The sequence below is a fragment of the Herpailurus yagouaroundi genome, unplaced genomic scaffold (assembly GCF_014898765.1).
Source record: "Herpailurus yagouaroundi ecotype Mexico unplaced genomic scaffold, PumYag 202, whole genome shotgun sequence".
In the NCBI taxonomy this organism is placed as follows: domain Eukaryota; kingdom Metazoa; phylum Chordata; class Mammalia; order Carnivora; family Felidae; genus Herpailurus; species Herpailurus yagouaroundi.
This window is the reverse complement of record NW_024412433.1, coordinates 4,720,320-4,745,448: the sequence shown is the minus strand read 5'-3', so window position 1 is coordinate 4,745,448 and position 25,129 is coordinate 4,720,320. Positions and strand designations below refer to the sequence as shown.

General features: G+C 49.5%; 1 protein-coding gene across 13 annotated transcripts in view; it reads left to right on the top strand.

The window, feature by feature from the left end:
* The window catches only part of AGAP1 (ArfGAP with GTPase domain, ankyrin repeat and PH domain 1), a 548,021-nt gene that overhangs the window by 432,660 nt on the left and 90,232 nt on the right, over positions 1-25,129 (top strand). For 9 of the 13 annotated variants that reach the window (XR_005783188.1, XM_040450585.1, XM_040450583.1 and 6 more), the window contains one exon: positions 14,211-14,288. The exons of the other annotated variants lie outside the window; for them this stretch is intronic. Coding sequence is in view for 8 of the 9 variants with exons in the window: in XM_040450585.1 (XP_040306519.1) it covers positions 14,211-14,288 (78 nt within the window). In the remaining variant the exon portion in view is untranslated. Of the gene's footprint in view, positions 1-14,210; positions 14,289-25,129 lie in introns of those variants that run through there. 13 annotated transcript variants of the gene reach the window in all.

Below are 25,129 nucleotides of genomic sequence, written 5' to 3'. Positions count from 1 at the left end.
TCTTTCTGTTTTGGAAGTTGAGAAATAAGTCATTATCATCATTATATTTAATATTTATTATCTACGTTCACTACGTACACTAATTGCACTCAATGCATGATCGTATTTAATCCTGACTTTTGTCCAACCTGATGGTACAGGCATTAAGCAGGACTAGAGGGCTCAACACGCTAAGTCGTGTTGGCTTCCATGTTAACATGAATTTCTTGGGAGTGTGTTGAACTGATTTCACTTTTATCAAAGTTAGGATGAGACTCGGCATATGGTGCCATAGAAACAACTGTGTTATTTTCTAATAACTTACTTTTTTTATTATTTTTTTTTTTTGAGAGAGAGAGAGAGTGCAAGCAGAGGAGGGCCAGAGAGAGAGGGACAGAGGACCCGAAGCAGGCTCTGTGCCGACAGCAGAGAGCCTGACGCGGGGCTCGAGCTCACCAACCGTGAGATCGTGACCTGAGCTGAAGTCGGACACTTAACCCACTGAGCCACCCAGGCGCCCCCACGACTGTGCTATTTTGAGCGTCGTTCAGAAGTACAACTTTTAATTCACTTAAAGCCACACTACCTACCCCCTCCCATTGGGGGGGGGAAAAAAAAAAACAGGAAAGAAAATCGAGCTAAAGAAGAACCATACATACTCCATGCGACGGGGACAGGAGGCAGGCTGGCTGTGCACAGCAGCTCTGCACTGTCCAATGACAAACAATCTTGATGGGACACTTCGATGCAACAGATCAGACTCTGCCATTGAGAAAATCTGTGAGCTCTCCCGAGCCAATCGAAAGCCCTTCTGCTCTCCTGACCATCCCGTGCCTCTGTGTCAGGACCATGCTCTCTGTGCCCGGCTTATCCATCTTTGTTCTTGTTGTGCTGCTTTCCTTTCTTTCCCCGGTCTCTCCTCTCCCCTGCCCGTCGCCCAAAAAATCCATTGTGCAAATTGATTCGGAGATGGGGCTTGATAAAACACCAGGGTTTCGCCCTCGCAGCCTCCGCGCGGTGGTGTTATTAGCTCTTGCTGATTATCTGGCTGTGCGAGCCGAAGCTGCCACAGCGGGCTTGGAGGTGTGCCGAGATTAACCGGGGGCTTTGCAGCCGTTTGTCACACAAATAGCGGTGCCAGTAAACTGAAAAACGATCAATCATTTTTCTCAAGATTGGAACCTTTTATCAGCTGTTTCAGCTTCATTATTCGATCAACGATTAGCAGCCAGCCGTTGTCACTCAGTCACCCACGGTCACCGGTTCAGAGCTGCTGCCGGCTCAGCGGCCGCCCGGCACCTGTCCGCAAGGTGAGGGCGCCTTCCTCCCACCTGTCTGCCTGCCGGTCACTGCCACTTGGCAGATTAGAGATAGGTGTCTGACGAGCATCTCCTGTTTTCGTTGAAGTCATGCTTTGACACATATTTCGTTTCTAGGTGTGAGATCAGTAAATGGGGGGGGGTATTTTTCTTTTACGTCCCCGTAGGTGTTTCATTTAAAAGATTGTTGCCTTTTAATTGAAATGCCAACTGTCTTGATTGGAGCAGGGAAGAGGTGTTCTTGTCCACACCTAAGTCTTTCATGTCACTGTGAACGTGTGATAGAGCCCTTTGGCTACCCGCTCCGGACTTTTCTGGAGCTCAGAGCCCAGTTCATCCGGAGGGAGGAAGGAGGACGGAGCCATGGCTCCGGCCTGCAGATAAGCAACCCTTCGTAGACGCCAGCGGCTAGAGTCCACAGGTGGGCCTGTGTAGACGGAGGGAGTGTATGCCGATACCATGATTCATGGGAAGCAAAGTTACTCTACGAGGTTGCCAAATCATGGTCATCAGAAGGGGCCTGCATATTTGTTTAAAAACAGGACCACTGAGGGGCGCCTGGGTGGCTCAGTTCGCTGAGTGTCAGACTTCAGCTCAGGTCACGATCTCACGGTTTGTGAGTTTAAGCCCCGCGTCGGGCTCTGTGCTGACAGCTCGGGGCCTGGAGCCTGCTTCGGATTCTGTGACTCCCTCTCTCTCTCTCATCCCCTCCCCAGCTCATGCTCTGTCTCTCAAAATATAAATAAATGTTAAAAAAAATAAAAAAAAAAAAAAAAAAAAACAACACCGATGTATTTTTTTGGCGTTTTTTTTTTTTTTTTTTTGCTTTTTTTATTCAAATCTACCAGAAAATACAGTTCTACCACTACATAAAAGTAGAAGAGGAAAAAAAAAATCACTTAGTTTATTTCTATATCATCGAGACCCTACTTGATTTTTCAGCCAGAGCTCTACTTGGCCAGGAGCGGAAGGGTGTGTGTGTGTGTGTGTGTGTGTGTGTGTGTGTGTGTGTGTGTGTCTGTGCACCTGTGTGCATACATAATGTCTGCAGTGGAGACTTCTAAAAATACTGTAATTTTACAAATCGTTCTGAATCGTGTTTGTAACATTTTCAAAACTATTTCCATAGCACCTTGAGATTAATCTCCCGCGTGTTTTTCCTTGGTGATGCGTCTTCGTGCGGGCTGGGACTTACCTTGTGCCTTGTGTTCACGTGGCATCCACATCAAGATAACTGCACACAGCGTATGGTGAGCGGTTGACCGCGTGTTGACATCTCTCATCCAGTTTATTCTAGAAGAAGTAGTCTGAAGAACATCTCCAGCTTCCTCAGTGCGGTCGTCTCTGAGATAACCAATAGAAACCCATCTCCTTGCTAACTGAAACATCGAAAGCTCACCCAGATGGAAGGTTCTGGTCTCCCCTGTTGATCATACTGGTTCAGTCGCTACTGTTGGGATCCCTCGCCCCCACCCTTCCTTGTCATCTCCCTCACGCGCGCGTGAGACACTGTGCGTGTACAGGCACCCCACCCCCACCCCACAAGGGAGTCCCCGGCTCTTGTTAAATAGTTTCTTGGTGAAAAAGAATTTCATCTGTATTTCTCCGTTAGAGGCTCTTGGTGTTGAGGGTGGACCTTCTTGCCTCCTCCTGCCCTTCCTGGGTGAGTGGCTAACTGGAAGAAAGGGGTGAAGGCTCTTAGAACGAATACACAAGTTCGCTAGCAAGTTATTCAGATAGCACTTCAGCCAGCTGTTTGAGATTTTCTTTCTGTGGATGCGTCTGCTTTGAACTGTCTTGATCTCGCTTAGGCGGTAAGGGGAAGACACCGGCACGTACTGACTTTGTGCCCCTCTTGCTGTGGTGGCTCCTTCACCCCTCATGGCAGTCCTGGGTTGGAGGTGGAAGGGGACCGTGGGACACGGACCCGAGTCACCCCTTGGCCACCCTGTGCCTGCCTCTGCCAGGCAGGGCGGCCTCAGTTCCCCGAGCACCAGCTTTCCCGCCTCCCCCTCTTCTCTGTTGTCCATGACCTTCCCTTGCACCTGCAGCACTGGGAAGAGGGCGCACATTGCCACGTGGGTCAAATTCAGCCACTGACCCACTGACACCCAGCAACGCCCTGCAACCGCCCCTCCTCCGTGAAGGAGGCAGCTCATTGCCATCCTGACACTTTTTTCTTGGCAGTTTGCATGTTCTTCGCAATCTGTAAAATATCATTTCCCCCCCCCCAAAAGAATTAGAAAAGAAATAATAAAAGAAAACCTTCAAATAATGCATATTTGGTACAGTTTCATATGTTCCATATTCATTCATGAAACTGATGGCTGGAAACCATAAGGCCATGAACTCTGTCCTTCTGTGGAAGGAGCCAGTTTAGTAGTTCTGTTTCTTGCGATCTGTTTGGGGTTTTTGCGTACAAAATGGGCTTTGGTGAGAATAGCCTCACCTCCTATCTTGTGCCCAAGTGAACTTTGGGACGGTATTTTGTAGATGAACTCGTGATTACAAACTTGCTTTTCATACACGATTTTATCAGTACTCGTATTTAAGAACGGTGCTGGTTCTGTCTCCTGACCCTTGTGAGTCTGAGTTCAGACCTTCCCCCAGAGCAGATGATTCACCACAGGTGTGTGCCTCCACGGATCTCTTGAAACCAGAGTAGCCATGACTCGGGTCTTTAACTTCGTTAAGCTCTTTTGCTTTTAGTGAAGAGGTGGATTGTTGTGTGTGTGTGCTGATTACAGGCAAAGATCTAAATTTCAGCACGAGGGCAAACATTTTTTTTGTCAACGGCTCAGGGCCATTTTCTAATTCTTATAAGCTAATCCTGGAAGTTAATGAGAGAACTCGTACTTGGTACGCTTTTGAAAAATATACGTTGTAATTCACTGAAGCGGGGGAAAACGTAATTGCAAGTTCAACAATTCCAAATGAAATACAAGGAGACAGCATAGTATCCGGAAGAACTGGCCTGGGTGGATTGCTGCCTCTAAAGAACATTAGTTCAAGGGTGCCCGGGTGGCTAAGTCGGTTAAGCGTCCGACTCTTGATTTTGGCTCTGGTCATGATCTCGTGGTTTCGTGGGTTTGAGCCCTGTGTCAGGCTCTGTGCTGACAGTGCAGAGCCTGCTTGGGATTCTCTCTCTCTGCCCCTCCCTGACTCGTGCTGTCTCTGTCGCTCTCAAAACAAACAAATAAAACTTAAAAAATAAAGAGGGGTGCCTCGGTGGCTCAGTTGGTTACGCGTCCAGCTTCAGCTCAGGTCCTGATCTCGAGATCGAGTCCATGCGTTTGAGCCCCATGTCGAGCTCTGTGCTGACAGCTCAGAGCCTGGAGCTGCTTCAGATTCTGTCTCTCCCTCTCTGCTCCTCCCCCAATTGCTCTCTCTCTTGGTCTCTCAAAAATGAGTAAACATTAAAAAAAAAAAAAAAAAGCAAGGAAAGGGAAAGGACATTAGTTCACAAACATACCATGAAACCTGCATTCACAATCATAAATTAAACAGCTCATCTCTCAGCACAACTGTCCAATGGAGCAGGCATTCACATTGTTGAGAGCTTCTATTAGTACATGTGACACATACTGTTAAGGCCACACAGAGATTTCAAATTGCCTTTAATTTGTAAAAGTTGATTTAAGGAGAATAAGTGATACATTACGACCAGGTAAGTTTCCTCTGTACATATTCCAAGCTACAGGATAATCCTTTCATGTGGCAGTGTTACTGCTGGCATTTCATTCTGAGGAAACCATTAAAATGACTGGAAGGAAAAAAACTCATACTCCTGCCCAGAGGTGCTTATTACAGTATTTTTAGTAGACTTCATTTTCTAGAAAAGTTGTAGTTTCTAGAAAAGACTTCTAGAAGAACTGAGGAGATATTATAGGCAATTCCCAAATGACGTCCCCTTACACACATGTGTGCACATGATTTCCCCTTACTATTCACATCTTTAATTAGTATGGTATGTTTCTTACAATTAATGCACCAGTATTGGTAACCTTAGTATTAACTTAAAGTCTATACTTTTTTTTTGGATTTCCTTAGTTTGGACCCACTGCTGTCTCTGTTTCAGGATGCCATTCAGGGTCCCATATGACCTTTAGTTGTGACGTCTCCTGAGGCTCCTCTTGGCTGGGATGTTTTCTCAGACTTCCCTTGGTTTTGTTGGCCCTGACAATTTTGAGTAGTACTGGTCAGGTACTCCTGACCTTGTAGGATGCCCTTCTTTTGCAATTTGTCTGCTGTTTTCCTTAGGATTAGTCTGGGGTCGGGATTTTTGGAAGGAAGGTCACAGAGGCAAGAGCTGTTTTTATGACAGCATGTCAAGGGAACATAGTACCACCGCCATGTATGACTGCCAGTGCTGACCTTGATCACTGGCTTGAGGTTGTGTTCCTCAGACTGCCCCTCTGTGAAGTTACTTCTGTCCCCTCCCCACTTCCACGGGGTCCTTTTTGGGAGGAAGCCTCTGTGTCCAGCCCTCACCTAGGAGGGAGGAGTCCCGCCCTTCCTCTCGGGTGGGGTATCGACATAAACTATTTGGGAACCTTTGTCTCTTCTCCCCATTTATTATTTTCTTCAATCATGTCTTTACATCGGCATGGACTCTTGGATTATTTGCTGTATACTTTAGGCTATAATCCAGTAGCACTGTGTTTATCTTCTTGCTCGAATTATTCTGGCTTTGGCCACTGGAAGCCCCTGCCCCCATCAGTGTAGGGCAGGTCTGTTTGTTTATTTTAGCAACTTCCTCACTGCGGGGCATCTATGAAATGCCCCAGGCTCACCTCTACATTTCCTGCCCCGGTCCCAGAATTGGCCACCTCCCCAAGGAGCCCTGGATCTTTTTATTGGAGAATGGTATCAGAAACCGAGCTCTGTGGGCTAGATTACTAGCTTGTCATTCCTCCTTGGCTCTCAGCAGACAAAGCAGAGAAAAGGAATTCATGTGTGTGTCTGCACACATACCTATAAATATTTCTATATGTGACCACCTGTATCTATATTAAGTTCAAGAGAAGATAGCATCTTTAGTAGCATGAAATTGGCAATAACTCAGTGCTTAATGATAAGGAACTGTGATATGCTGTCTCCACGATGCCACTGTTAAAAAGGATAATTTTGAAAACGATCCTAACCTAACACCTTACATTTCGAAAGTATTACAGGTCTTCATAGAAGCCATACTCGTAAGTGTGGTCATTATTCGTGTATATGGTTAAGAACTTTAAGAGGAAAATTGAAGGGATAGTTAGATTGGTCATGGTATATTCTTAAAATAATATGAAATTAACTTTGCTTCTGCAATAATATTGAAGCCGTGTTCCACTGTGTTCTTGCTTGAAGCTGAATAAAGTTGGTGTATTTAAGTTACTTTTACAGAAAGACATGAGACTTTCGTTGTTGTGCTCTGTGAGTACAGCACTTTCCTGGGCCCTCCTAGGATAATCATGACCTTGTTTAATTACTCAAAATAGTAAAAAGTTGTGAAGTTATGGTCAAAGCAGTTTTATGGGAAGAAGTCTGTTAGTCTTTCAAGGCGTGTATGTCCATAATAGCAGAAAAGAATCAAATGATTAGAATTCTTTTGTTTTCCACTCTGCTCTTTGTACCCGACTTTGACTAAGTAAATACCCACGTATGTTAAAGCCTCCGAGGTTTCTGAAACTGCAAATCAGAATGCTATCGGGAATTTCCTGGGAGGTTCTCCTGAAATGCGTAAGGTTACAAATATTTTCTAGAAGATATTTTCAGTGGTGTTCCCCGACTCAGATGGCCACGTATAAGGGGACTGTGGTTGACTGAATAACCCCGAAGTGTCCCATTTCACTCAGGCAGGTGTAGGAAGTCAACTACAAAGATGTCAGATCAAATGCAGTGTCCGCCATTGTTGAGGCTGGTGGTCCAGTGATCACAGCCCCTCAATTACAGCCCCGGGAGGGAGCACGAGCAGCCATCATTACATAATTATGCCTTTGATTAGTTGCTTTAACTGGTCATCGCCTTTGAAATATGATAGCACGATTTAAAGTTTTATTAAAAAACTATCTTTTCTGGAATTGTTGGAGAAAGATTTTGTGTTTAAAAAAAAAAATCCAAAGAAAAGCCTGCAATATATTCCTAGAGGAGATTGAGAAGGAAGAAAATGAAGAAGAAAGGGAAGGGGGGGGAGGGGAGGGGGATAAATGTTTCCCATTATCACTCCTTTCCCGGGTAAGAAGCTCAGACACCCCAGTGCCCAGCCTCCCTCTCCCAGCGTCACTCGCCCCTGGCCTGCCGCCCACCTCCCCGAGCCCTGAGCTGGCCCTCGGAGAGGGGCCAGGAGATACGGCCAGGGCAGGACAGCCCTTGCTTTGCTGCATCCTGCCGATGTGAACCCAGATGAACGGATCTCACACATTTCGCACACATCATTCAACTTGGAAAAACTCGTTTGAACCTCGTTTTATTCTTAAGTGAGAATTTGGTTTGCTTCTTGTCTCTATCTGCAATGCCAGGTGCCCCAGTCCTGCAATATTGAAGCCCTGTTCGGGGAGTAACTAGACCTTTAAAAAAAAAAAAAAGGCTGGGGACCCACTCCCCTCCCAAGTCCACAGCATGCTTAGTCTCTGTTCTCGTGTCCTGATCATGTGTCTGGAAGAGGGTGAAGCCTAGAGACCGAGGGGCCCCCGTATCAATATCCTAACAAGCCACCTCCCCCCCCCCCCCCAGCCAGAAAGCCCTTCCTTCTCAAAATGAATAGCTACTCCATGAAGACAGGGCAAGAAGTTAACATTAAGTGTTCACGTATTTCTAATCTCCATCTGAGAACATGCCCGACCTGAAATCTACATTACGAATGTATCACAAAGGTATATTCGACTTCAACTCCTATTTTATTTTAGTCCCTGTTAAAAGTTACCCTCTTGGCATCATACTGAAATACCCAATTAATTTTGGGTGCGCTTGAACCCTTGCTCTGCAACACAGTGTGTTTCTAGGCCAAGAGGAAAACCAGCCCTCCACCTAATTGGAACTTCTGGTTTTTATGGCGTATCCTGGAGCTTTCGCTTAGTTTTTATTTTCACTGTTTTCTGGGGTTAATGGTATTTTCTGTGCACGTCTACATTAACCACTATGCGGAAGCCTTCGGCGGCTTCCAAGCCTTCGCAGCTTTAAAGAAGCCGCTGATATGGAGATTGTATTTGCTGTAAAGAAAGCCATTATGGGTTATTGGAAAGTGAATTAAAATTTTATAATTAAGGGTCAGTGACTTCTTTCAGGGCTTTGTTGAGTTGGGTATTTTAGCTCCTGCGTTCAGGAGCTTCAGGTTACGAAAAGATTATACCAGTCTTGCCAGAAACTGGTAACGACGAAGTTATTTTGCTTCCTGAACATATGTCCTATATTTGCTTGGCCTCAGGTTTTGTTTAATCCTCTCAAAGACCCTTTTAATGGACGTTTCAACGTGACTACTTCTCTGTGTGGCCGCCTCTGGGAAGCAACCATTATGTCAAGCCCCTTTACAGCTAAAGTAGGGAGTTCACATAGCGTAAGAATCTTTGGGGTCGCGTCTTATGGGGAAAAATAAAAAATAAAAAAAAAAAAAAAAACCACTGCCTCTTTACAAGAGAACAGAACATTTACACAGTCTTGTTGAGCAAATGAACGTTCAAATGGCCAGCACAACAGAAATCTCCAATCTCTAACCTCACAATGAAATCACCACCAACAAAAGATTGCGGGGTACTGGGGACGCTAGACTGGAAGTGATACGGAACCGCAGTGTGACCCACCCCCACCTGCTGGGGGGCTCCTGGGGGGACAGTCTTTATCTGGCGTCTCTGAGGAGCAGAGACGGTCCTCTCTGCACGAGTGGCACTTATACTGATGGCATCTTAAAAATAAATAAATACCCGTCTGCTGTGGACAGGGAGTGGGTGCTATCTGACAAGGTTGTCATTCGCCTTCTCTAAGAGGTACAAGTTTGCAATCCCTCGTGTGAATGGAGAGGGTTATTTGTTTCGTTCCGAGACAAGACATTCTTAGAAATGAGTGACACGCCTTCTCTGACCCAGCCCCTTCCTGCGTGTAGGTAAAAAGATCCTATTTGTTCTCATAATTGATTGTGAGGGCTGCAGCGTGCCTTACTTAACCAGCCCTGTTCGCTGCACGCCGCGGATGTAATTCATGCACACTTGAACGTCCAACATGGCTGACAAGGCTTGGACATACAGCCTCACAGCTGCATCATTTTTTAATCAGCTATCTGAGGAATATTTATCTAATCAACAAAGAGCGCTGTCAGAAGGAGACCAGAGGTGACATTAATATAAGTCTGTGGTCTCCTGGCACACTGATGGAGGAAGAGTTCAGGAGAAAACCAGGCTCGTCTGAGCACGCCAACAGACTAAGGTGCATTTTTATTCCACTTGCAAAGAGCTAGTCGAAAGATTCTCACCTTGGAAATTCGGCTGTCTGTCGTCAGTTCTTAGCCATTCATTTGCATGCGGTAGTTAAAAATACAAGAATTTTGGTTTTTTACTTTTTTATTTTTTATTTTTTTATTTTTTTTTGCTTAGAGAAACAAAATAACAAGTGTCCCTTTAAAATAAAATCGTAAGTCCCTCACGATCATCGTGTGAACTCGGATGAAAAGGCAGAGCTTGCAAAAATCAGGAGACGTGTCATAATTGGGAGTTGTTAACTCTAAATGATTCCAGCTACCCTAACTTCGTGGAAAGCCGTAATTTGCACATTTTCCCCCTTTGCTCGCTGTCCTTTGAAAAGATCATGACTGTCTGTTAGTAATTAGGAGTCGGGTGTGTTGTGCCAGACCTCATTTTGGACACAGGGACACAAAACGCATCTAACTATCATCAGATACCTTAAAGAAATATTCTGCGAACTGAAGTTTATAGCGGCGTCTTTTCTTTACGTGAATGACTCAGGATGAGCAGCATTTGAGACCCGGATGAGCTGGGTCACAGCCACCCCCAGCTGTCAGTGTGGTCACCCGCTACCCACGAAAATGAGCTTTCCGGAAGGGGCCATGTCACTAGATAGCCAGAGCACACGTGCAGGTGCACTTGTCAGCATTAGGATTCGGGTACCAGGACTACCACTCACCTGTCTTTTCCTTTCTTTGTAATCCAAAGATTACAAGGTGCTTATATGCAAGAGGGCTCTTGGTTAATTTGAAGGGGAAGTTGATGATGCCACTGGCACTAAAAGGCAGTAAGCTTTTTGTGTTCGTATAGGTTGCAGGAGGAATCCCTCCTATCTTACCCTGTCTTTTTCAAAATTGTGATCCTTTCAATCGTTAGGAAACACATTCCAACCCGTATAAGGATGAGTTCCACGTCCCTCTCTGTTTTAATTCTCAAGCGTGAGCCGTGTGTCCCGTGCACTGCCTCTTGCTGTGGTATTCACATAACAGTCTGGTATTGAACGTGAGCTCACGGTTCGCATTTTGGCACCATTATGGGGAGAATGCCGTCCTGCTAGTGGCTTCCTGTCCCCTGCTGGCCCCCCCTCCCCCGCCCCGGGCCCACCGACTTTCCTGCCTACATAGATGGGGGTTCAGAAAGTTCCACTTAATTTGCAGGTAGTGAGAAGAGCTCCCTCTCCCCACCTAACATTCGGGCTGACAGTTAGCTTCCATCACATCTGAAATTACACGATGTAGGGTTGTACTCCCGGGGAGATTTGAGTTTGTGCTGTCAACATTTGAGACTGCGCGGAGCCATCGGGCTGTTGAAATAGCTACGTAAGGCACCCGAAACTGTTTAGAGAAGAGACTTGCTTATCCAGTAAGCACAACAGTAGCGTGGAAACTGCTGGAGGACTGCTCGCACCCCACTGCCTTTCCTCCCGATGATGTGAAACTCCGTAGTTTTGTGAGAAGTCACACTGGTGACGGAAATCAAAATAAGTTAGCCTGTGTTGAAATGGAAGAAACTGTATCCCTGAAATTAAAAAAAAAATAGTAAATCGCGGTTTGTGGGTTCAAGCCCCGCGTCGGGCTCTGTGCTGACAGCTCGGAGCCTGGAGCCTGCTTCCGATTCTGTGTCTCCTTCTCTCTCTGCCTCTCCCCTGTTCGCGCTCTGTCTCACTCTGTCTCTGAAAAACAAATAAACGTAAAAAAAAAAAAAAGTAAAGATCGCCCAGAAAATGTAGCATTCTGAGCTAGTCCACGTGAGGCAGCCCTCAAGCGTCACCGCTGTTGCAAAGGTGGCGGCCGCGGCGTGTGATGCCTGTGTGGTTATGGAACGAGGCGCCCAGCCAGCAGCGTCGGGATGCAGTGCCCTTCCGTTTGGCACAGTGCCCCCATTTCCTGCAGAAGGGAGCACGGGTGGCAGCACCGTGCACAACCTGAGATTTTACCGATGATAATACGATTGTGTTTTCTCTTTGAGAAGCTTCGAAACAGGTGGACCTAGAGCAGTCGATGCCCCAGGAGACAAATGCACGTGTCGGGACCTTGGTATCATCCCGAAAAAGTCCATTTGTTTAAGAGGAAGGAAAAGGCATGGCATTTTACACATTAAAATTGATTATTTCATCAATAGGTTAATAGAAAACCAGACTGCGAGCTCACTTCTTACCTCTACATCCAAACGGTAATGGGAGATCGGAGCATGAAAAATGCAAGGCATGTGCAGGTGAGGGAAGAGGTTTGCACTAGAACTCCCCCCACCACTCCCTCCAGAAGGGTGCCCAGCCTCAGCTCTGCCTATTTATATGTAAATGTTTGAGAAAGAGGTAAGTTTCGAGGCTGGGGAGTGCAGCCTCTTTCGTGGCCACCGCTTTCTGGAACTTGTAAAACTGGGGCCAGGACACCAGAGCATCATCTATTGAGATAATTAAACACGCAATTAATTCTGCAAAAGCGTCCGCTGTACCCGAGGGAGAGGATAAATATTCATTGAACGTTTCTAAAGTAAACATTTGAAAACTGTGACTAGTTTGGTTTCCTTTGTCTCGGGCGCCTGGTGTTCGTACTGGAGGGTGCCGGCCGTGACGTTACCTGGGACAGACACCCTGTAGGTAGTTGGTGCCTCGAGGATGCGGAGGTAAGGGGAGCTTCTCACCCGGGCGAGACTAAATTCAGGCCCATATACGGTAGAAGGGCCTGCATCCCCAACCTTAAATGCCCACTAGTTTAGAGATTAGATTTCCTACTAAATTACCGGTGGGTTTTCAAGCTACCAAGTAACTCTTCGGTGTGTTTACTCATAGCTTACTTTTTCCCGGTTTTAAGTCCGGCGACCACTAAATTACAGCTGCTTTCTGCTTTCCTCATTAGCATAAAATTTGCATCCCGGATATACACTGTTTGAGAATCACTGCGCTTGCTTCCGTAAATGTCCTTATTTCTCACACGTAGTTCCTGTTGTCCCTGTAAGTAAACCCCGTGTGCACAGAAGTGCTTGGGATTCAGCTCAGCAGCAAAGCTCCTCACAGAGCCCTGGTCGTCACGGGGGCTCCTTTCGCGACCACCGGGCTTGGCACAGCTAGAGCTGAGCCCACCCTCTTGGAGACTGAGCGTCTGGGCTTGAACACGACAGCAGGAGCCAGCACCGTCCTGAGTCCGGAACGTGCTGGGGTGACCCCTGGCCAGCGTGTTCCTTGTCTCTGCGTCAGTCCGTGAACCAGAGGGTCGGCCTGGCTTCCCCAGGAGCGCCTCTTACCCCCAACATTAAACGGTTAGCCCCAGAGAGCCTGATGGCGGGTTTGACCGCTTTCTTCTCCCGGCCGTGGAGGTCAAGAGAGAGAGATGGCCCGGCGTGCCTCTTCTTCCGAAACCTGGGTGACCGCGTCCGCCACGGACACGCTGGCGTGCGTGCCCGTGTGGTGGCCGTCCGGCCCGTGGATCTGTGGCTGTGCCTTCAGCCGGAAGACTTGCACCACAGGAGGCTCCCTACTTAACCTTCGCTCTTGATGAAGTGCGTCCTCTGAAGGGCTGACCGGAGCCAGCCTCTCCGCCACAGGTGTCTCGGCCCCGAGTGTGCGGTTGGGAGGGTGGGGGCCAGGTGAGGCGAGAATGTGTGCCCGGAGAAGAGTGCCTGAGGAGGTCGGGGACCCCTTCCCGCCCCACTCTGCACACGGTGGCAGGTTCATGCTGCGGCTCTCTCCCAAACCCAGGGTTCTTCCGTGTGGGTAACTGGCCATCTGTCTTTTTTTTTCCCCCCCCTCGGATGCTTTCTTTGATGAGTTGAGAGCTTGGGGCCTGTGCTCTGGGTCCCTCAGAGCTCCATTCAGAGCCTCCAGAGGCCCCCATAGGAAGGAGAAGGGCCTCCACCCTCTGACAACAGCAAGAGGGTAGCCGAGTTTTGCCGGCGCAGGCTGCTGTCCAGATGAACGCGTGTCGGGGGGGAAGCAAGTCCAGCGTTAAGGGCTCTGGCTATTCAGGGCCCCTACCTTCTGCAGCATACACGTGAACCGCGAGTCACCGGGGTCTCTTTTGATGTGACACATTCCCAGCATTCTGCCAAATCAAAGGGCTCATGGCTGCTGGCATCCTAGCTCCTTCAAAAGACGCCACCCGTCGCCAAGAAGGCCAGCCTGGCACTGTTTGGAGTGGCCACGTGTCCAGCCCAGCAGGGCGGGAGCGACGCATGGGCTTCCTTGCCCGGGCCTTAGTTTGATTTCATGCCAACCTGATGATGCCGGCTGGCACGCCTCCCCCACTCTCGATCGCCCTGTGCCAGGAGCAGTGGGGGGAGGGGGGGGGGCGGGGGGGGGGGGGGTGCGGGTCTCCCTCCCCTCCCCCCCCCCACCCCGGTGCACACCTGCCTCCCAGGAACCGCTGGCTCGGAGGTGACGTCACGAGCTGCTTTGACATTTCTCCCCTTTTCATTTGTTTTATTTTCCTTTTTGTTTTCTCTCTTTCCCCCCGCCCCCTTCTCTGCTCTCGGGATGCAGCCAAGCGCAAGGCATGGAAACTAAACCGTGTTGGTAGCCTGCGAAATATATACAGCAGCAGCGGCACCAACACCGAAGGTAACGCCGCGCCCCCCGCCCTCGCGCCCGCGTGGCGCCGCATGCCCCTCATTGTGTCTGCAGACTCATCCCCGCCGTCTCCATCGCCCGTCCGTGTGCTTGACTTTGCCATTCATGTTACTTTTCAGCTTACTTAAATTTTGACCTTTCGCTTCAGTCCTAGAGTAGTGATGTTTAAATTACTTCAGAAACCTATTTTCTCCTCTTTTTTTCTTTCCCTTTATACATGCGGGCACTCAATGTAATATTTCCCGAGTTATTACAGTTTTTAAAAGTGTTAGTATCAGGTGTAATGATCTGTAGCCAAACACAATAGTGTGCCGTGACATTTAAGTAACAGTCTTAATTTGTTTTGTGGACGCATACTCCATAATGCCGTGTGCAGCTCTAACCCAGAGGCAGCCGGGCCCGGGTCATTTGCATGGGGCTGCTGTTGCTTGTAAATTCAGTATATTGTTGTGTTTCTAAAGGTCGTCTGGTGCCAAAGTTCACAAATTGACTTGCGTTGCTTTTTCCACCGAAGACAGCCGCCCCTGCTTTTGTATAATAGCAGATTGAATTTTTCCCACCTTCATTGGAACAACACAATTATAAATTGCCTCTTTTTTTTTTTTTTTTTTTTTATGATTGCAAATGTCAAGGGTCAGAATTATTTTGTTGCCAGGCAAAGGAAAACCAGCGTCAGCCCACGTGAGTTTGTAAGGGAGGCTGGGTTACAATGAGCACAATGCAAAATAGGTCACAATCCAGCGATCCTGGTATAATAGGGGGACATTTTTTTTCACTTAAGTGCAAGCCAAATGGGTCAAGTAATCGCCAGCTCGTGCCCTAACACTAATTGACTTATTTGGGGATGATTATAACTGTAATATTTTTCTTAATGTCACTGTTTTCTGGGCTGTTGATTTTAGCGATTGCCAAGCAGTGGCATTAAATCTCTTGTAAATTTTAAATTGCACGCTATTTCTGTAAACAAGTCCCTCTCTTCACATCCTGATCATTAACCTTTGCTGATTTATATCACCATCCTCTTTTCCTTCCTTCCACAGTTCCTCCTGTCTTACTGCTGAAAGGCCTCTTCTCAGCCAGGAAAAAAAAAAAAAAATGAATCTGGAAAACAAAACTACATTTTCACGATGGCTTGTTAAAGGCCTATTTTTTAATCATAAGTTTTTTCATTCCTCAAGGGGACGTTGTCGTCTGTGAAGGTACCGATGGAGCTTGACCCCCTTGGTATCTTCTTTCAAAGCATTCATTCCAGAAAGACAAAATGAGAGAGAAAAATAATAGAATGTTAAGAACACTCACACGCAACCTCATTTTTTGTTGTGTTTTAAAGGGTGTTACATGTACTCCGTCCCTCCTCTTGGGTGTCAGTTTTTCAACTTAGGCCGCATATCATTTCTTCTCCCTGTGTCCTTTTCAAATATGTTTTCCTCTTGTGTGTGTACGCATTTGTCACAACAAATTTGTTTATTGACTTCCAGCCTTAAAAAAAAAAAAAAAAAAGGTAACGTCTGGTTTCACGTGTGGTTGTATACAAAGCTGGGGGACAGTAAGGAGGCAGACAGACAGTTCCCCTGGGACTTGCTGACGGGCCTTCCTGGAGACTGGCCGACAGGCGTGACAGGTGTTACGTACGATGTGCAGAAGTGGGAGCTTCTCACCTTGACCAATCAGGTAATCTGTGGTGTCTGCCCCGCCCAGTGCTCCTGGCTGGGGAGGGACAGTGACGCACACGCTGCTCCCTGAAATCTGTAAACGCCAGATAAGGCTGCATCTTGGGGTCCCACAGTCGGTTGCCAACAGGTACTAAAGGCAGGCAGTCCTGGGCATATCGGAGTAAATAACGACCACAGAGCCTACGGTGTGTCCCGTTTTCTCTCGCTTCTGTTCAGTGTCGAGTTACACGTGTGAATCTCTAATTGAGCGGCATGGTCTTTCTTCATTGACTTCGGGTCTCAGATCCATTCTGTATGCACAGTCTCATTTCATACCACTTTTAACTGTACGTTACCAAATTCGTGTAGTTATATGAATTATCGGGACGCCCTTCTGATTTCCAGTCTTGCCGTGTGACATCATCATGTCTGTAAAACGATCTTTGATGAAAATTCGTTCCCTGAGCATTCCACGTTGTGTGGTCACCTGAGGTCTTGAGCATTCCATTAAATGTCCCCATCCCCAGGTGGAGTATTTTTTGAAGGGGTCCCTTGCGTGATACACACAGAGGTGCCTCCGGACACCCGAAGTGCAGTTGATGCCCAAGTTTCCTGGGGAGAGAGTTAGAAGCTGAGTTTCGGGAGTTTAGGGGAGGGCACGCACCGTGAACCAGGCACCGTCCCAGGAGCACATCCACTCCTATGAGCGGCCCTCCGTGCGACCCGGGGCAGGGGCGTCCGCACCCCCCCCCCCCTTTCCAGACCCAGAGTGCAGCTCAGGCTGCCTGGAGCTTCAGGCTGGTGAGAGATGGGCAGGACCGGGCTTGAACCCCGTGACCTCTCTCCAAAGCCCTTTTTCTCCTGCGTCCACTCTTTTCCGACCCCTGGGCTGCATGATTTCAGCTCCCGTACGTGCCACCCTGCCGGTAGGCACCACATCGGAGACGGGGCGTTGGAATCCCGGAGGCAGAGTGTGCGTCCGGATAGCTCAGCTCCGGGACCTGGATCCTCGTGGAGGGGCGGTGCACAGACGTCAGGAGTGGACCAACACGGACCACCCAGAGCTAGTGAGGGAAACACCCAGACGAGGTTAGACAACAGACAAAAGTGTGTTCTCTCCTCCTCTTTTCTGTCCGTTTGGGTTCATTATCTCCGAAACCGAGATGGAAACTTGATCTTTGATGTTGGACTACGTTTTACAGCTCTGTTACTTTACAAACACTCAACTCTTTGCCAGGGTTGGTGAGATTTAAGTTCTCTCAACGAGAATGAGCTTGAGTTTTGCCATCTCAGAGGTTGGTGAAATGGGGGTGGAAGGTGTGTCGGTGATTGGAGTCCCCGGTTCGTCGCTGCCTCCGAGCCCAGAGGGAAAACACCTCCACGCCAGGCGGCTGAGGGCAGACGTGGGAGCGTTCGCCTCCATGGTCCGCATCTTTCCGAGGAAGAACAGAGAGAACTGGGCAGAAGGTGGACGCTGCGTCTGGGAGACGTGGAAGGAAGGCCTGTTGCATTGTGGGCAGCGGGTCTCCCAGAGCAGGGGCCACACGGAACCCAGGCACTGCCTTCGGGCATCAGCTTCCCTGCACACCTGGAGACAGGTGCGATTGTCATCCCTGTGGGATGAACAGAGGGAACAGAGAGACTGTTCCGGAACACGTGATGAAGCATTAATGGGCAAAGGTGAGATGCGTGGGAGCAAGAGGTATTTCTTGGGGTGCGAGGCCCGTGCGCATTTTGTGAGCTGAGAAAGCCACCTCAGGCCACAGATGATGCTCTCACCCAAGTCCCAGCCAGGTTCAGTTTTAGCCTAAAGTCCCAATTCAGCCTTGTCTTGAGTGCATTTCCGTGGATCCGGAACCTGCCCCAGAGACAGGCCTGTGAGCCCTGTTTGGACTGCCTCCCCGCGCCTCAGTGGGCCAGATGGAGGGACCCAGGGGTCCCAGGCACTGTGATTGCAAACAGACCCCACGTGGAGAAGCCCAAGCTTTTCGGAGACCGGCAAAGCTGATCGCGTTGGACCTGTGTCCGGGCCCCTCCTGCACCGGATGGCGGGGACAGTCCCCACTCACATGAGCAGACCTCACCACCCAGTGTCCCCGGTCCCAGTGCCGAGGCTTCCGCCCCATTCAGTTTGAGGCAAAAAGATGACAGGCATCTGTTTACGCCTCACACCTGAGGGCGTGACAGGCTTGCTGGGGTCTCAGGTCCCTGCCTGGGTGGGTCCTGGGCAGGGGGACAACGGAAGGGCTTACCGTCAGGTCGGGAGGTTGGGCGAAGACCCTGGCACGGACGGAGGGAAAAGAAGTTCCAGGGGAGGCCCTGGGTGCCCTGGGGGTCTGTGGAGAGCAAAACTCTGTGCAGTGGAGGGGTTCAGGAGCGGCTTCACCGTCCATGGGATTCAACAGGAGCCACAACTGAACGCAGCTCTGAACGGCTTCCTGGCACCCCGCCCCGTGACTCCCAGCCACCCCCGAGGGAGGCCATATCCTCCACATTTTACAGAAGGAGACACTGAGGCGTGGGGAAGGGCGGTCCCGTGCCCCTGGAAAGCACCTTGGCAGGTGGAGACTGGGCTGGGCACTGGGCTTGAAGCCGCAGCCCAAACCCCGGACGTGGGCTCAGCCACAAGCACGGAGCACACGTAGGCTTGAGCGGAGAGGCGTAGACGCCCTGCTGGGGCCGCGATGCTCTGTGGACAGCCGTCACCTCACCGCAGGGAGGGAAAAGGGGCTGCTCCTCCTTAGCAGGTGTGGCCGGTTTTCTCCTGTGGTGTCTGGACCCGGCCCCGGCCCCAGGGCCCCACCGCCTGAGGCTGCCGTCTACACTCAGGTCTCTTCTTTGCTGTAAGTCACTCCAGATACTTCCAGTCACACTTTGATCCTTGGTCAGAAATTTTGCAGACCTCGTGTTTGTGAGCAGCAGCGTGGGCAGTGCTTGTGAGCCCAGACCCTTGCACCAGAAGGTCTGCGTCCAGTTCTGGAGTCCCCGCGGTTCCCCGGTCCCCCCATCTGCACACTGGGGGGACGATGGCCCCGACGCAGGCGTGGCGAGGAGTCGGCACGTCGACACATCCGGGGTCCACGCGCGCCCCTGCCCGTCCTTGTCTCGTGTCCAGAGTACCTCGGATTCTCTCATTCACAGAAAACTCGGAGCTTCAGAAAACGTTCACGTGGCGAGGAGCAGAGGTTCAGCAAGAGGTGTTGCCCTGAAAGTGTAAGAGCCTCTTTTTTCCAGACTTTTAAAGCTACCCCTTCCCAGTTCCGTCACTGTCCTCGTCGAGGGAACCATCAGACGCAGAAATTTGGCGTCGGGAACAGCCGTGCCTGGCCGATCCCGGCTGTCCTGCCCCCGCCTGGCTTTCTTTCTCCAAAATGAAGACACAAAGCCTGCCTCGAGGGGTAATCGAAGAAGACAGACGCCCACAAGTCTCTCGCCACAGAGCTTGGGCCCCTGGTCGGGGTGACCACAGGGCTCGCCGTTAAATTGTTATAAAGACTTACTTCATAGGAAAATAACTTCCAAGAACACGGCCCGTGGAGAGGATCCAGAGGACCATTTTTTTAGGCCTGTTGAATGTATTAGTGGAAGGCGGAATCGGCCAAAGCAGGCACTGGCCAATGGCGAGCGGCCCAGGTTAAGAACTCATCCAGATAAATTAAGATTTGGGAAACCCAACTCCAGAATTGACTTTCGGGGGAGAGAAGCAAGGTTGCTTGTTTTTCCAGCCCTCGACTTCTAAAAGAATGACAGTACTGTTGGCCATCCCCGTGGTGAGCAGTAGCTGGGGGGCTGGGAGGGGGGCACCCCACACGGGCAGTGCACGAGCCGCCCAGCACGGCAGAGCCCACGCAGTCCTTCCACCAGGAGATCGGGGACCCTGGAAAGTGATGGATGTAAGCTGGAATGAGTGACAAATGGCAACTGTAGAGCACTGCTTAGGGACCAGATAAATTACAGCAGGTACTTCTGGGTTTTCCTTCTCTCTCTAAACCAAGAGCTTGGACCTTTAGCTTTCCTATAGTGCCTGGACCGTGAGCAAGCACCAGGAAAATGTTAACACAACCTTCCTCCCCCTCCTGAAGTGTTGTCGGTTTTGGATCGGACCGTTTGTTTTTTTCAGGAGCTCTGTTTTAGGTACCCTCCTTAATTTCAGAAATGCCTCGTGTCCCACGGTTCTGGAAGCCAAAGCTAATAGAATAGAGTTTCGCGGTGCCTGGCTCTCAGACTGCCCTCCCAGCTGTCTCTAATGTGTTTGGAAAACAGAAACCTCCTTTGTGTTTCACGAGAATCTTCCTGTGACAACAGCGGTAAACATCCCTAACTTTGTGACCTCCCTCTGGGGGCTCACTTATTCCCAGAATTAATTCCGTTCTTGTCCTAATTTAAGCCACTGTACAAAACCTCTGTGGGACTCTGGGCTAAACAAAGATATTTACCAAATTCAGAGCTTGCAGAAATATTTACCTGAGAACCATGAACCTCGTGTGTTCATAATGACCAGAAATCACGGGTTGGTTTTTTTTCGTTCCCCTTTCTGCTTAAAATCAACTCCTCAAGCGGGAGGAGGGAGTGTTTTCTTATGTATTATTCTGTTGCCATGGGTCTCAGTTCTTCACAATCCTGGACCATAGTCTTTAGGCTTTCTTCCACATTTATCTTGTCCTACGAAAATGGGAGAAATATTGAAAATAAATAAAAACTGACTTTTTATATCATGGTGGGTTTGGACTGAAACCTTAAACGTGTGGTTTTCATAATCGAGTAAAATATCTAAACCACATGCCTATTTAATATATGCTTTGGAAGCAGAAATATTGTAGTATTTTACCACATGTATGGCTCAAAAAGTAGCATAAAAGCCTGGGGCTGTGTACCGCATAACCTTGAATGATCTCGTAGCGCGGAGATCGTGGTAGGCCCAGAGAGGGGGCCGAGTGGCAAATGCGTCCCCTCTCTGTTTCCAACATCAACAAATTGATAACGGCGGCACGGGGAATTGCGTTGGGAAGGATCCTGAGGCTGTGTCGGGGGTTTGGGAAGTTGTGGATGTCTCTTCTGGCAAAAGAAAGGCAGGGACGGCACGCCTTCGTCATCCTAGTCCAGCCTAATGCCTCCCTCCCAGTTGACGCTGAGATCAGAGTGGGGGACGCTGAGATAAGAGTTGGGGGGGCAGGGGGCGGGCAGCTGGCAGCTCCCAGTCCGAGGGGAGCAGAGCGGGAAGGGCGGTAGAGGGAAGCGTGTTCCCAGAGAGGGCCCCGAAATCGGTAGGACTTGAAGAAAAGACAGCGTGGAGTTTCGGGCAGAAACTGGGGGAGACCCATGGCCATACTCGCTTGATAATGAGGAAAAATGACTTGGCCGGACAGTAAAGTCGCTTCGAACACATGCATCGGGGTGCTGCGGCATACCCTAAAACAAAAGTCCTAATTCTCCAACAACGGAAGCCTGAAGTGGAGAAGACCGCTGTCTCCCTACAAGTCTTGGCTACTTTATCATCAGATCACTTAAATGGTGACCGCCCGGAAGCCCCTGGGCTTTGTGGACCCCGGACTTGTATCGGCCGCCTCTGGAAAGCGGACGTGTCTCTCCTCTATGCCGGACGTCTCCTCACCGCACGGCTTAGATAACACACTCTCATCCTGTCCGTTGTTAACTATGTCAGGAAGGATGCTTGGCCTCCCGGATACCGCCGAGCATCAGGGGTCTGGGGTCCAGGTTTGTAGGGGCTCCCCAGAAAATGGACTCCGATTTCCCGCCTGGCCGGTGGAGACAGCTGCAGACACCTGAGCCCTTCTAAATTCGCAAGAGGAACAAATCTGCTCGATATCGTCACTCGCCTCACCCCTGCATCTCAGAGACATTTGAGCCGTTGTGCATCCGTTGGGCACAAGGGTCCGGATCGCCTTGGCCTCTGCGCTTAAAACAGCGCGGCTGCTGTGTGTCTCGGAACCACCGCTGAGGACAGAGGCGCGCATCCATCCGACTCCCCTCCCCTTTGACCCGCTCGCCCAAAATGCACCCCCGTCAGCCATCTCCTGTTGCAAACAGCTTCCAAATGTACAACAGTTGAAGCTGCTTTGAGTCCTTTTAACCCTTTGTCTGCTCAGGCTCCGCAAAAATAATTGATGACTGATTGGCCCATTAACCTTTAAAAAAAAAAAAGTTTGACAGCCCAGACTTGTGTAACGAGGAGGGATTCCTTGTGAAATCGGTCTGATGGCTGACTTGCTTGCCCCTAAGGAGGCAAAATTAGCCCCACGGGGCCTCGTCTGCATAGAAACTGGACGCAATTAGTGTAATATCCGGTGTTATTAATGTCGTTTGGAATAATTGGGCAGGTTGATTTCGACAGGTTCATGGCGCTAAAATACTATTATAGTGGACCTTTCCGCAGCTAACTGTTAAACACGGAAAACTGTTCAAATCCCTGCGAGCCCAATCACAAAACTGTATTCAACAGCTCAGCCCCGGAATGTCATGCCGTGAGACAACACAGTTCTTCATCAAGGGCTTCGGGGTGTGGGTGGCGCTCTGATTTCTCCTTGTCGAGGGGCCGGGGATTGGATTCTGCTCATGACGTTGTGCATCTGAGACCAAGAAAACATGCTCGTAATGTCCGTGCCCTCAAGACTCCTTGCAACCTGAGTTCTATTTTTGCAGGATGAATTAAGTGTGAGCCGCCATAATTGTCACAAACAGGCGGTTTGTATTAGCGAAATGAAACCACTCGAATGGAAAACCGGCAACGGTCCCTTCCGACGGTCCAAGTGCCCACTCTGCACATTTTAAATGAGGGTGGCAGGGGAGAGTAATGTCCAGTCTGTCTCCCTGACTGGCCTCACACCTGCCGGTTATTCTTGGTATGCATAAAACTAAAATGTCACCGTCGTCACTTCACGATGTGATGGAACCCTTCTGGCCCGGCGGCGGCCTGAATAAGCCAGTATCATCTGGTAGAAATTCTTTTCTGAACGTGAGGAGGAACGTATTAATTAGTGTTTGTCCCTACAGAAGAAGGGAGAATGTGGGGGCCCGGAAATCGGCTGTTTACTTAATCGGTGCAAATAGTCGCTTGCCATGAGCGAGGACCAAGTCCAGAGATTGACCAGGCATTGACCTAACAGGATGGCCCGTGGGCAGGTCGGTGCCCCCCACCAGAGCGAGGCCTTTTCTCCCCTGGATTAGTCAGGACTGGCTTTGGAAGCGACAGAAATCCAATTTAAAGGAGCTTAAACCGAGAAAGGAAGCAGGCAGGCTCACGCCAACTCCAGCTGGCTCCGGGGGCCCCTGCACCCCAGAAACGGGAGCATATTGGACACTTTCATTCTTCTCACTGCTGGACAGCGGCCTTCTCACCTTTCGCGGGCAGGGGCTTCAGTCCCAGAGGTTTTCCTTGGCTTGGAGGCGCAAAGGCTCCTGTCCCCGCAGGGCGCGTCTTACCAAGTCCCAGGTTAGAGAGGAAGGTGCTCTGTGGCCCCAACCCAGCTACGGAAACTTGGAGAAGGAAACGTGGCACACGTGACCCCTACCAGATCGGAGAAGAGCAGCCAAGGGCACCACGTGCTCGGATCGTCCTGGCTTAGATGGGACTGTCCCTCCTCCCGGTGCTGACTGATCACCAAGGACGTCAGCTGGACAGTCCCCGGCTTATGACTGTCACATCAGGACCTCATGTCACGGGAGCTGTGACCACAGCAGGGCAGATGAGATGCCTTCTGCCAGCCGATCATCCTGTCCTTCGACCTTTTCCAGACAGGACCAGGTTCAGAGTCGTCACTAGTGACAATCTGGGTAGAGATTTCTGGGAAACTCCTTTCCAAAGACCCACTACCTTGGGGTGCCTGGGGAGCTCGCTCAGTTGAGCTTCCAACTCTTAATTTCAGCTCAGGTCCTGATCTCCTAGTTTGTGGGATCAAGCCCCCCTTGGGGCTCTGTGCTAAGCATAGAGCCTGCTTGAGATTCTCTCCCCCGCCCCCCGACTCATGCGCTCTCTCTCTCCCTCAATAAATTAGAAAAAAGTAAAAGACACACCACCTTGACTTTCTGACACCGGCAGCAGAAAAAGGCAGTGGGAAGTGGGGACCCCCTTCTCTCTCCCACTGGACACCTCATGAGAGTTCCTTTCCTTTACATGTTGGTTATTAAGGGGCACCTGGGTGGCTCAGTTGGTTAAACGTCTGACTTCGGCTGAGGTCATGATCTCACGGTTTGTGGGTTTGAGCCCCTCATCGGGCTCTGTGCTGACAGCTTGGAGCCTGGAGCCTGCTTCGGATTCTGTCTCCCTCTCTCTCTGCCCTTCCCCCCCACCTGCTTGCACACACACACTCTCTCTCTGTCTCTCTCTCTCTCTCAAAGGTAAATAAATATCGGTTATTAAGAAACAAAGATCACTGCTGCCCACTTTAAAGAGAGAAGAATTAAATGTAATGAAATAAGGCCAATAAGGTCTCAGCTATTTTCCTGACACAGAATTAGAGCCCAACAGGATTGTTTTTTATATTTATCATTCCATGAAGTAGATTCATTACAAAGAAACAAAGTATCCCTTCTTGGAAACTATATGTAACATGATTGAAAATGCAGTTGCTCTTCAGGGGCGCCTGGGTGGGTGAGTCGGTTGAGCGTCCGACTTCAGCTCAGGTCATGATCTCACCGTTCGTGGGTTCAGGCCCCGCGTCGGGCTCTGTGCTGACAGCTCGGAGCCTGGAGCCTCCTTTGGATTCTGTGTCTCCCTCTCTCTGTCCCTCCCCAGCTCGCGCTTTCTTTCTCTCTCTCTCTCTCTCTGTCTCTACTCTCTTTCAAAAATGAATCAATGTTAAAACATATATTTTTTTTTTTTAAAAAATGCAATTGCTCTCTAATCCTTGTTCTTTTTTTTTTTTAATCTTGGGAGGCAGAGAAAAGCCATACGGTAGATATAATTCAGTTCTGAAATTCTAACTATATCTGTGAGTATTAACATATTGCTCTCCCTCAAAAAAAAAGAAAGAAAGAAAGAAACACGTAAAGACAGTAATATCTGGGGAAACACGGAATGCTGTAAGCATAAGCTGGGTGCCTGCGGCGGGTGGCGGGTGTGGACCACAAGTAGTAGACCGCGTGCCCAGGTTTCAATCCCTTATTCAGGGAACGAGGCATCCCAGCTACCCAGCTTCTGATAAAGACCTCTCCCCGCCAGGG